This window comes from Brachyistius frenatus, unplaced genomic scaffold, assembly GCF_029030835.1.
Source record: "Brachyistius frenatus isolate BFR_SWC_R1_liver_20210118 unplaced genomic scaffold, ASM2903083v1 Contig_576, whole genome shotgun sequence".
NCBI classification, from domain to species: domain Eukaryota; kingdom Metazoa; phylum Chordata; class Actinopteri; family Embiotocidae; genus Brachyistius; species Brachyistius frenatus.
The window spans coordinates 36,621-50,000 of NW_027211175.1; the positions used below are offsets into that span (position 1 = coordinate 36,621).

At 48.5% G+C, this 13,380-nt stretch overlaps 1 protein-coding gene across 1 annotated transcript in view; it reads right to left on the reverse strand.

Moving 5' to 3' along the window:
- Positions 1-1,498: 1,498 nt before the first annotated feature.
- Positions 1,499-13,380, reverse strand: part of stox2b (storkhead box 2b) — a 14,744-nt gene continuing 2,862 nt past the window's right edge. The window contains 4 exon segments of the mRNA XM_069688370.1: positions 1,499-4,456; positions 4,934-6,744; positions 6,746-7,320; positions 10,649-10,801. Coding sequence (XP_069544471.1) covers positions 4,252-4,456; positions 4,934-6,744; positions 6,746-7,320; positions 10,649-10,781 — 2,724 coding nt within the window. The 5' untranslated portion in view covers positions 10,782-10,801 and the 3' untranslated portion in view covers positions 1,499-4,251.

Consider the following 13,380-nt stretch of genomic DNA (forward strand, 5'->3'; position numbering starts at 1 on the left):
GAGTAACTAAGTGATTACAGAAAGAGTTTCTGAGGTGTTTAGGACCAAGTACAAGAACTTCTGTTTTGTCTGAATTTAGAAGCAGGACGTTTTTGGTCATCCAGGACTTTATGTCTTTTAGACAGGCTTCAAGTTTTACTAACTGATTAGTTTCATCTGGTTTTATAGAAAGATATAGCTGAGTGTCATCTGCATAACAATGGAAGTTGATGCAGTGCTTCCTGATGACATCTCCTAATGGAAGCAAGCAAACATTCAAAGTTCTCTAAATGTTCCGGATTGACTGACCTTCCTGTCTTAAAGTAATGATGGACTGTTATTTCTCTTTTCTTAGTTGCCCTAATATGGATTAGAACTGTCGTCAGATTCACTGTATAGGACTGTGCACCAACCCTGCCTCTGCACAACACAACTGATGCTCTCAAACACATTAAGAAGGCAAGAAATTCCACAAATTACCTCTTGACAAGGCTCACCTGTTAACTGGAAACCATTCCAGGTGAACACCTCATGGAGCTGATTGAAAGAATGCCAACAGTGTGCAAAGCTGTCATCAAAGCAAAAGGTGGCTACTTTGTAGAATCTAAAATATAAAACATATTCTGGTTTTTTTTTAACACTTTTTTTGTTTACCACATAATTCCACGTGTTCCTTCATAGTTTGGATATCTTTAATATTAATCTACAATGTAGAAATTTTTTAAAGAAAAACCATTGAATGAGAAGCTGTGTCCAAACTTTTGACTGGTACTCTAGATATATAGAGAAATATATATATAAATGTATGTATACATTATATATACATAGACATATATATATACATATATCTTTATATCCAAAATATCATAAAATGTAAAGCATTCATATATACACATGTAGATTATAGATTATAATAGATATTTTAGATGACATGACATTTTTATTCCATTTTAATATTTGATATTTCTACCTTATACTGGGTTATTAGTATTATCTCAGTATTAGAGGGGACTGTGGTCTCGTTCATGGTCCACCTGGATCTCAGCAGGACCGAAGCCCGGCTGGTTTGTACAGTACAGGAAGTTTAATCGGTACGTTTCTCCTCTGCTTCATGTAAAATCTTCCAGAAATCATCACGGCCGTTTCATCATACTCAATACTTAATAATCAAATTAGTAGAAATGCAGCTTTTGTTGATGCAACCAGTGTCCCATTTCTTTGATTTTAGATGTTCACCCCTACCAGCAGAGGGCGGTTCTGGATGAGGGGCGGGGCCACGCGCGGGGGAGATGGGACCGGACTGGACCTTCGTGATCAGATCAGTTTGAGTCGCTCACAGGAGAGAGGAGGACATTCACCGTCCCTGATAGGAGCTGCAGTTCTGGACTCATCACAGGGTCAGCTGGGTCAGAACATACCAGAACCTCTCGAGGTACCGGACTCAGATATCACACTAGAACCTCCCTGGTACCGGTACTTGCTGGTGACGGTTAGCATCAATGATCACATTAAAACCCAGAACAGTGGTGTAACCAAACATCGTTATTTTATTATCTTAAAAAGTAACACATCCCCAGCGGGTATCACAGACACTACAACAACGGTAACACCAGTACGACACATCGAAGGGACTTTCAGATATTATAGACATTTTAAAAAATCCCTCTTTTTATTGTTTAAATTATTAGACTAGGCATGACAGATAAACATCATTTACAGGTCTGACATACTGTCACCGTAGAAACAATGTTATTGTTGAACTCTGTTAGAAACCAGCCGATGTTAAGGGAAGACATTTCATGGACGGTCTGTGTAGAAAAGGGACATGATGTTGGAGGACGGGGCTCCATGGATGGAGTGTGTGTGTGTGTGTGTGGTGGTGATGTGTGTGTGTGTGTGTGGAGGGGGAGGGGGGGCAGTGCAAACGTTAGACACGAGGGGTGGAACCCAGAACCTACACCGGGCCCAGAGGGACGGGTGGGACAGAGACCAGAACCGGAGCTAGAACCTCGGAACAGACGAGAAACCCCAGATTAGTGGTCCAAAAGAGACGCTGGGACAGGAAGCGCTCCCTGGGGGACACGTGGAGCGGAGACACTCTGGACATGCCCCCGCCTGTCTATCCTCACTGTCTCAGCAGGGCCGTCTGTGGAGGACAGGACCGGTACATACAGGACCAGGACGGAACTTACTGACAGCCAACATGGACTACCATCCTCCAACACCTGACAACGGAGACCTAGACCTGGACCTGGACCTGGATTAGGGTCTTGGACATGGACCTGGGTCATGGAACTGAGTTTTGGACCTGGACCTGGGTCTTGGACTGAAGTCCAGCAGCCTGTGGACCCATCTCTATATCGTTAACGGAACTTCTCTCTCAGCTGCTTTCTGTTTTTGTGCAACACGTCAGAGCCTCAGAATGGGCGGAGCCTCAGCATCCTCAGGTATACCATTAGAGGAAACAGTGGGGGGTCCAGCACTGGGATATGTAGTGTGTGTTGGAACCCTCAGAGAGGAGCTGAACAGTATGCACTGATGCTGCACGTCTGTTCACAGCAGATCACTAGATTACTAGAGATCACCAGATTACTAGAGATCACCAGATTACTAGAGATCAGTAGATCACTACAGATCAATAGAGATCACCAGCAGTATGTATATATTCACACACACATATATATATAAATTTATATCTATACTGATATATATAGTCTATATACTATATATATATATATACATATATATATATACAAATATATAGTATATACAGTATATATACTTATATAGTATGTGAGTGTGTCTGTGTGTGTGTGTTCTAGACATTGTGGGTCAGTCGGAGGACGGTTGTGTTTTTGCTGCTATGGAGGTAGTTGGTAATTGTGGGAGGAGCCTTCAGGACAACAAAACCGGGATCAGCCAATAGGAGAGGGACAACTCATCGACCTGTAGGACTGCAAGATCCAGCTCTGCTCCGGTCAGGTGATCTAATGACACCTACACATTTCCAACATGTCTACGTGTCTCCACGTCTCCCTGTCTCCGTGTCCCCACTTCTCCATGTCCCCATGTCTCCGTGTTCCCACGTCTCCTTGTCCCCACATCTCCGTGTCCCCACGTCTTGTCTCCGTGTGTCCACGTTTCCGTTTGCCCACGTCTCCTTTCCTCCGTGTCCCCATGCAGATTCCAACCTCGCGGATGTTCTGGGAGTGAAGGAGTTAAAGTCTGACCGGGTCGGGTCCTATGGCCGGCACCGTGACGCCGTCAGCAGGATCTGGTACTGGCTCAGAACATGCCGGTGAGGTGCTGCGTGGAGGATGTGGAGGACAGAAGAAAACAGAGGAGGACAGAGGACAGATGTCCATGACAGACAGAGGTGTCCTGTATAGTCAGTGTAGCGTGCAGCTGGTTGATGTCTTCTTTCCGGTGGGTTACTTCCATTCCTTGTCCTCTCCATGTTGTCAAACCTCTGAGATGAGCGAGGGGGGGAATGCCCCCCCCCCCGTGGGCCCAGGCTGCCCTCTGTAAAGAGACTGTAAAGTGCCCTGAGATGACTAGTGATGTGGTTTGGTGCTAAATGAATACAACTGTCTCGGTGGACGTAGGCACAGAGGACGGAGCATCCGGTGGACACGAGGGACAACAGGTAGGAGGACACCGTCTCTGTGGAGCTGCACAATTCACGTCTGAACAGAGCCTCACATTCAGTCCACACACACTGTCCCGGAACAGGTCACGCCTCCCCCAGGCCACGCCCCCCTGTCTGACCTCCACACCATTGTCCACTGCCACTTCCTGTGCATTAGAGCAGAGCTAGTAGACACGAGCAGTGAGGCGGAGCTTCAGAGTGTAATACCAGCTGACACCACCAGAGAGAGGTCACTGATCAGAGCAGCTGGAGTGGAAATAACATAACCTGAGATTACAGATTATACACACACACACACACACACACACACACACACACACACACACACACACACACACACACACACACACACACACACACACACACACACACAATAGAACCCACATTAATGAAACAACAGAGCAGTAGTGTGTAAACTAGGGGCTGTAGAATGACATGGTCAGAGTCTGCCCAGTGGCCTGGTGTGTGTGTGTGTGTGTGTGTGTGTGTGTACAGGTGTCGTTCCACAGTGGACCTGCAGCTCCACTGCTCCAGTCAGTCTGTCAGTCTGAAGCTGTAACAGTCCTTTGGGGCGGGGCTTTGATTTCCTGTCCATTGGCTCCGCCCAGCCCTTAGTTCTGACCCTAGACGCTGGTGATTGACGCGAGGCAGGCGCTGGGCTTCTGGAGTTTCTCTGGTTGGGTGCCGCTGGGTTCGGGAATAGCACGGAAGGAAAAGGGAGGTCCGTTGCCGGTGCTGATGCCGAGGTGGCCGGGGCTCAGCGCCAGGTTCTGCCGTCGGTTACTCTCCACGATGGAAGAGGTGTTGGACGCTAAGCTCTCCCTCGTCCTGCAGAGAAACAATAAGCAATGAGAAAACTGCAACCGACACAACCCGCCCACCTCACTAATGCTCCGCCCACATCACTAAGCTCCGCCCCTGCTCTTAGCGACATGAGACTGAGTTTCTGACTAACAGTTCCGATGAGGATATATTAATAAAAACAGCCATAACTACCAGGTGCTTAGTGGTTACTGTGTTTGTGTGTTTGAGTGTGTTTATGTGTGTGTTTGAGTGTGTTTGTGTGTGTTTATGTGTGTGTTTGAGTGTGTTTGTGTGTGTTTATGTGTTTGAGTGTGTTTGTGTTTGTGTGTGCGTTTTTGTGTGTGCCAGTGTGAGTGTGTGAGCGTGTGTGTGTGAGTGTGTGTGTGTGTGTGCGTGCGCGTGTGTGTTTGAGTGTGCGTGTGAGTGTGTGTGTGCGTGTGTGTGAGTGTGTGTGTGCGTGCGTGCGTGCGTGTGTGTGCGTGTGTGGGGACCTGCACCCACCGTGGTGAGTTGAATCCACTGTCCACGGTGACGGAGCTGGAGTCCATGCTGTCCAGTCGGGCGGAGTGGGCCGACTGATGGTTCTGACTGGGTTCTGGAAGGTTCTCTTTAGCACCGGGGAAGGTGAGTGTTCTTTCGAACCTCCTCTGCAGGTCCCTCTCCTTCTCTCTCTCCAGCAGCCACTGCATGGTCCCCGCCCCCCCCCCTCCCATCCCAGCTACGCTCCCTCCGGGCTTTTCGTCCTCGCTGCGACCTTTGGCCCCCCCCTCCTCCATTTCGTCGTCGTCTGAGACGTTGTAGTAGTCGAAGGAGGGCTCCGCAGCCCCCGATGCGGGTTCGATCCCCTGCGGGGGAGCAGACGGTGTCGCCACCAAGGGCTTGGGAGCGTCGAAGGCCTGCTGGGAGTCCAGAGCGTCACAGGAGGAGGACAGAGTGGAGGAGGCGAGGGCAGGGGTTTTTCTCAGGGAGCTGTAGCCGGCCAGAGGGAGGCTGGGAGGAGGTTTGAACAGAGTGTCTTTACTAAAGATCTCCTTCCGTTTCTCCTGACCAGAGGAGGCACTGTGGGGAGGCCGTCCGTTAGAAAGAGGGGGGTCGGGGATGGACAGAGATATTGGAGGCAGGCTGCCCCCCTTCGGTCCCACCTTTGTCAAGTCCTCCTTGTTGTCTGGAGGATGGGACGTCTGCCTCTCGGTCGGCCTGTCGGCGCCGCCTGCTTTGAGTCCGTCGTGGCTGCTCTTGCCCAGAGTTCCCAGAGTTCCCAGGGCGTTGGCTGCTGTGAGAACAGCCTCGGAGGAACCGGAGCACTGGAAGTAGTCGTCAGGAGGGATGGAGGCGGGCAGTGGTTTGGGCGAGTACACCGGCAGGCTGTCCCTGCTCTTACTCTTCTCTAAGTTCCTGCCTCCATCCAACCCGAGAGAATCCCCGGGAAGCTTCGCTGAGGGGGGCGTGGCCCGAGAGTAGTGAGATGTGCTCTGATTGGCTCGCAGCGTGCCATCGTCCGTATAGTACCGGCTCCGGTCGTCGTAATAGTCTGGCGGTCCGATCAGCCCGGCTGCGAGCGGTCCCTTAGAGTTGTCCATGGATCTGGAGCGCTCCTTGGCCTTGTCGCTGCGTTCGTTCCTGGACTTCCTCTCCTGGGTGTGGGAGTGCGAGCGGTGGACTTTGGAGTGGTGGGCTGACGGGCCGTGGCTCGGCTCGGGGAAAGGCATTTCCGTGCGCCGCTTGGCGAGTTCTCCGGATACATCCCACTCGGGGGTGACGGGCAGGTGGGAGGAGTCGAGGATGTTGGGGTTGCTGTGTGCCAGGTGCAGCCGGGCCCTCTGTCGCTCCACAGCCAGAGCTTGTTCCCTCGGGGAGCGAGCCAGCGAGGACGAGTAGCCTCGGTAGTCCCGGTCGGCCAGCTCCAGGTGGGAGCCGTTGCTGGGCTCGCCGCGCGACGCCCTCGTCTTGCTGTGAGAGCGGCTGAGTTTGGTCTGAGACTGTTTCCTGTGTCTGCCTCCGCTCCGTCGACTCCTGGAGCTCTGATTGGCTGACGACGCTTTGCTCCTCTGAGCGCGCTCTTCTTCGAGGCGCTTCATGACAGCGGTGTGGCGGGCGAGGTTCTCCACGGTGAGGTCCGGGTTGATTCGGCGGATGATCTCCATCTCGACCTGGCGCGGCAGCTGGCTGGGCACCTCCTCGTCGCGGAGCGGCCACTCCTCCGGGGGGAACTGGGCCGAGAAGGTCGCCAGCTGCTTGGCCTTGTCCTTCTTGAAGCTCAGACGGAACAGCTTCAGACCAAACTTACGACTTCCTGTGCCGCTTCCTCCGGCTGGTTTTTCCGAGTCTCCTGTCCCCCCCTCCCCCCACACCCCCGCCTCGGTGCTTGGTGAGCGTGTCCGTCTTGAACGGGAACCCGAGGGTGCTGCGGCTCTTCTCCGCGGTGCCTCCTCCCGGCTGAGGAGGTGTCTGCGGGGAGTGCGGTGACGAGTACGCCTCCCGGTGGTCTTTGGGGGATCTGCGCTGCAGGGTGGTATGGTGGCTCGGTGGGTCGTCTCCACGGTAACTGCTGTTGTAAAAAGGATCCCCACCACCCCCGCTGTGGTTCTGGCTGGACTTTGGGTGCGTTCGATCTCGCACCCCCCCAGAGGTGGAGGGGGTGATGGTGCCAGACAGCGGGGAGGTGCACTGCGTCTGTTGATGCTGCTGCTGGCTCTGATGTTGGTGTCGCTCAGCGGATCGCTCGTCTAAGTGGTACCACTTAGAACTAGTTCGGATCAGGCTCGGAGTGATGAAATAAGTCTGAGGAGTGACGATAAAATATCCGTCAGGTGTTAGGTAGATCTTACGCTCACGGACCAGCATGCCCAGCGTGTGGTGCAGAACCTCCTCCGTTGGCGTGGGAACACCTGAGCAGAACCAGAGAGAGGAAGCAGTTTCAGTGGGTTTAAATACGAGTCACAACACAGCACGTTGTTTATTGGTCAATTGGTAATTATGACATCACCTCAATGGGAAAATAGAATTAGAATAGAATGTCATATAACATGTAATATAATGTAGTTTCTACTTGTTATATTTCTATTAAATGACCCATTTGGTGAAGTTGGGTCTCTTTTGGTCCTTTTTGGTCGCTCTGAGCACCCGTACCGTAACACCACGGATAGTCACGCACTTACAGTCCTAGAGGAGGCTAGCTGGACCGGTTTGGTTTGAACACATGACACGGAGCTAAAATGTTAAAAACACATGAGAACATGGATATCTTTGTTCATCAGATATCTTTGTTTATCAGATATCTTTGTTTATTAGATATCTTTGTTTATCAGATATCTTTGTTCATCAGATATCTTTGTTTATCAGATATCTTTGTCCATCAGATATCTTTGTTCATTAGATATCTTTGTTTATCAGATATCTTTGTCCATCAGATATCTTTGTTCATCAGAAATCTTTGTTCATCAGATATCTTTGTTCATCAGAAATCTTTGTTCATCGGGTATCTTTGTTCATCGGATATCTTTGTTCATCAGATATCTTTGTTTATCAGATATCTTTGTTCATCAGATATCTTTGTTCATCAGAAATCTTTGTTCATCAGATATCTTTGTTCATCAGATATCTTTGTCCATCAGAAATCTTTGTTCATCAGATATCTTTGTCCATCAGATATCTTTGTTCATCAGATATCTTTGTTTATTAGATATCTTTGTTTATCAGATATCTTTGTTTATCAGATATCTTTGTTCACCAGATATCTTTGTTCATCAGATATCTTTGTTCATCAGATATCTTTGTTCCAACCAGACTGAACTAGCTGATCAGTTTAGTGTTTCTATGTTTTGTATTTATTTAGTTGGAGACTAGAAATCCTCTCTGTTGCTAGGTGGTTGCTAAGGGTCAGACTACTTCCTGGAGTTGTAAACATTGCATATGTTACATAAGAGTCTACTGACAGGACTGATTGTTTTCATAGTCGTACCCCATGTGTTGCCATGGAAACAGAGGTCACACTAACAAAAAGTTGCATATATTGAGAGTGAGTTGCTCCACAATATGATTACATGTTTTATTTAGATGCTAACTGGCTGTATAACTAAATATTACGGTGAATGGTGAGCTTCAGTGATGCTAATGGACCTCGCTACAAGCCCCTCGGTCCTGACCGCATCACTGGCCTCACATTAACCATGTTAAAACACACCCTCCCGTGTAATATTGTTTAGTTGTGGTTAGTGTTTCCTTAATATGTTGGGTAGAACAGATTTAACACAGCACAGAGAAACGTGAGTATTTCCCACTTGGTTCTGGTGCTTCTGAAGACCGTGGACCACCTGGACATGTTGTAAAGAAGATGAACCTCGGTTCTGCTCCATATACTCACACTGACTGTCACACAGCGTGGATGACTTCCTGTTGTCTTAACACAGGTTATGGTCCACTGCTCCACCTGGGATGTCTGGTCTCAGGTTTAATCAGCAGAAACGTGAATGTTCAGTCTGACCATCCTCTCCTGCTGGTCTCCATGGAAACCATCAGCATCCAGCAGGTGAGAGGAGAACGCTCATGGTGAGCTTTACACACCTGAGGATCATCCAGGTGAGCTCTCAGTTGTTGTCCTCTCCTAACCCCCCTCTTCCCCTGTCTAATGGAGGTATTACTGCCAGTTACATCAGAGCGGGATGATGCAACAGTAGCACACACACAAGGAGGCGGGGCTCTCAGAGTTCTCGCCTCAGAGGACAACGTGGACCAGCTGGAGCTGCACAGCTGCTTCACCTTCACCAGGTACCCAGGGAGCAGGAAGTGATGTCATCATGGACCGAACCATTTCAGGCTGAAGGACGTCACTGTTAAAACCATCTGCTGATTTCACTAATAATGTTGATATCTGAATAATTTATGGAAATAAAAGAAGCAGGAGGCCAGAAGGATCTCCCCCCCACCTGTACCCACAGGTCCTGTCAGGTGACCCTTCATCCACACCAGTCATCACTTACAGACATATGTAATAACAGTGTGTGAAGCTGATGATGAAGAGCCACCGACTCTGAACATCAACCAGCAGCACGTAGACGAATCAAACATCCCTCTGCCAGTTCCCATGATGCCTTGCTGCCTTCCTCTCCGGACCACAGCTAACAACGCGCCGTGTGTATGTGTAGGTCTGCAGAACACACAGCTAATGTGTCTATGTCCAGAACAGGATGTGTCCCCCAGTGTGACCCGTGTTCAGCAGTTCTCAACCCTTCACCACACTCAAACATTCTGTCACAGTTCACACCAGTGTGGTCAGCCTGCTGTCAATCAAACAGAGACACACACACACAGCCTTCCTGCTGTTTCTCTTTGATTCCCAACATGTTCAACATTAACTTCTGTAACATCATCACTTCTGACTGCAGAAAGGTGATGAAAGGTGATATACTACACTGTACTGCACTACACTGTACTGTACTACACTGTACTTTACTGCACTACACTGTACTGCACTACACTGTACTGCACTACGCTGTACTGTACTACACTGTACTATACTACACTGCACTACACTGTACTGCACTGAACAACACTGTACTGTACTGCACTGCACTTCACTGTACTGCAATTCACTGTACTATACTGCACTGTATTGTACTGTATTGCATTGAATTGTACTGTACTGTACTGTGTTGTATTGTACTGCATTGTACTGTATTTTATTGTACTATACTGTACTTTATTGTACTGTATTGTACCATACTGTACTGTATTTTATTGTACTGTATTGGACTATACTGTACTGTATTTTATTGTACTGTATTGTACTTCTTTTGATTCTGAAGTCCACAACATGGACACAAAGTCTTCTGTCTACTCTGTCCATCTGTGAAAGGATTCCAGTGAAATAAACTACATCCTGTTTTACAACATCCACGTGTGCAGTATATTCTGTATATTTCATAGTAATATTGGCTAATGTCAGCGGTGTTTGTTGTGACTGGACAAGGCACCACTTTGTCTACAGGCCTCAGAAATGTTGGTCATTAAAAAGGACATGATTTCAGGTCGCTATGTTTTCATGTGTGTGACTGCAGTAACCCGATGGATGCTGTAGTCCAACATGTGGTCCAGTCCAGTCTGATGACGTGTACTTCCCTGTGAGCCCGTGTGCATATCAACATGTGACATCCAGCCCAACTTGTATCTGAGGCTGGCTCTGGGATGCAGCAGGTAGAAGCTGACCGACGGTCTTACCTGGAAAACATGTCTGCAGGTGTTCGGTCAGGGCCTCCTGAGTGACAGGCTTATGGGCGGAGTTCATAGCAGAGATAGCCAATAGCAAAACCTCCCCCAAAGGGATGAACTGTGATTGGCTGATGGGGGACATACTGATGGGTGACACATCACCTGTGAAAAGAAAGAAGTTACTATTAGTGACACTGGAGGGAAGTCTGAGTGTTCGACTGGAGACAGAAGACATCATCTGTTGTCTCGGGGACATGTTTCCATGTTACACATAAAATCACACAAAACAAACAAAACTTTAAATTACTGCAGGAACACTGGACCATGAATAAACTGTAGAAACTCCAGATTCATCATGTGTGGACTGAAACAGGCAGAATGAAGCAGCCCACGCTGACACCAGGAACACCGCTGGTCACATGACTCTGGGAACGAGTGTCCTGTTGGGAACGTTTCCCTGAGACACCCAGAAACGAGACTCACACTGTCCCCTGTCCATCACACTCCTGACAGGTGACGGAGGCAGCCCCTGATATGAAACCAACGAAGAAGAACCTCCCCAGCACAGGTTCATGCGCTTTGTGACTCAGACAAACAGCCACCTGTCCTCACGTGTCTTTACCGAAAACATGCCACAGGTCAGAGGTCACTGGACCCTGGTGCTGAACCGGACCTGTGGGAGGTCCGAAACAACTCCGGTCCCAAAGACATCTTTAGAGCTGTGATGAAAGACCGCTAATATCAGAGGGGAGTTACAGACAGGAAGACCTGCAGTGAGCCTCCCAGAGGACAGAGGACAAAGGACGGCGGGACAGATGACAGCGGACATAGGACAGATGACTGAGGATGGAGGGACAGAAGACTGAGGACGGAGGACAGAGGATGGAGGAACAGATGACGGAGGGACAGAAGACGGAGGACAGCGGACAGAGGAACAGATGACTGAGGACAGCGGGACGGAGGATGAAGGGACAGATGACGTAGGACAGATGACTGAGGATAGAGGGACAGAGGACAGGCACAGAGGACATAGGGATAGATGACTGAGGACAGAGGGACAGATCACGGAGGGAAAGAGGACAGATGACTGGGGATGGAGGACGGAGAGACAGATGACTGAGGACAGAGGGACAGAGGATGGAGGATGAAGGGACAGATGACTGAGGACAGAGGGACATATGACGGCGGACAGAGGGACAGATGACTGAGGACAGAAGGACAGATGACGGAGGGACAGAGGACAGATGATGGCGGACAGAGGGAGAGATGACTGAGGACAGAGAACGGAGGGACAGAGGACGGAGGACAGAGGATGGAAGGGACAGAGGGACAGGGACTAACATTGATCATGTGTGGACAGGCTCCTCCCCGTTAGAGACCATCTGTCAGACCATGTCTGCAAGCCGCAGACTTTGACCCAGAAGTCCTGTTTGACCAGCCGTCAGAACCACCCAGAACCTCTGCGGGGCTCGGCAGCAGAAAAGCTCCGCCTCCATAAAAACATTGATATTTGTTCATTTTTAGTTTTAAAAAGGAGAAGGATCTTCGTCACTCCTCGGAGGATTCATCTTGTCTTGATGCTGGAATGAAGTTTTATGTTTAAATGCAACCACGTTTCCAAAGGAGTTGAGACGCTGTGTAAAATGTAAATAAAAACAAAATGTGATGATTTGTAAATCACATAAATCCATATTTAATAAAAAAAAATAGACCAAAGACAACATATCAAATGTTTTATAAAGATATCTGCTCATTCTGAATTTGATGGCAGCAACACGTCTCTAAAAAGTTGCAATAGTGCAACAAAAGATGGAAAAGTTATGAAAAGATAAAAAACATCTGGTGGAACATCTGACAACTAATCAGGTTACCATGGCAACAGATCAGTAACATGATTGGGTATAAAAAGATGATTTCAGAGAGGCGGAGTCTCTCAGCAGTGAAGATGGGGAGAGGTTCACCACTCTCAAAGACTGTTGGAAAATAGTTCAACAATCTAAGAATAATGTTCCTCAATGTAAAACTACAAAGAATTAGTGGATTTCATCGTCTACGGTTCATAATATCATTAAAAGATTCAGAGAATCTGGAGAAATCTCTGAACACAAGGGACAAGGCTGGAAACCAATATTGGATGGTGGTGATCTTCGGGCCCTCAGGCAGCACTACATTAAAAACACACTATTCTGAAGTGGAAATCACTGCATGGGCTCAGGAACACTTGTGAAAACCATCGTCTGTGGACACAGTTCATCGCTGCGTCCACAAATGCTGTTAAAACTCTCCAAAGAAGAAACCAGATAGAAACATGATCCAGAAACACCGCCGCCTTCTCTGGACCGAGATCATTGAAGATGGACTGAGGTGAAGTGGACAACTGTCCTAAGGTCTGACGGGTCACAATCTGAGATTCTGTTTGGAAATCATGGACGCTGCATCCTCCAGGTTAAAGAGGAGAGGGACCATCCAGCTTGTTATCAGCTCAGTTCTAAAGCCAGCATCTGTGATGGTACAGGGATGCATTAGTGCACATGGCATGGGTAGCTTGAACATCTGGAAGGAAGCATTAATGCTGAATGATATATTCAGGTTCTGGAGCAACATATGCTGCCATCCAGACAACGTCTCTTTCAGGGAAGGTCTTGTTTATTTCAGCAGAACAACGTCCAACCACATTCTGCACGTATTCCAACAGCATGGCTCTCTAGTAGAAGAGTCCGCTGATAAACTGGCCTCCTGCA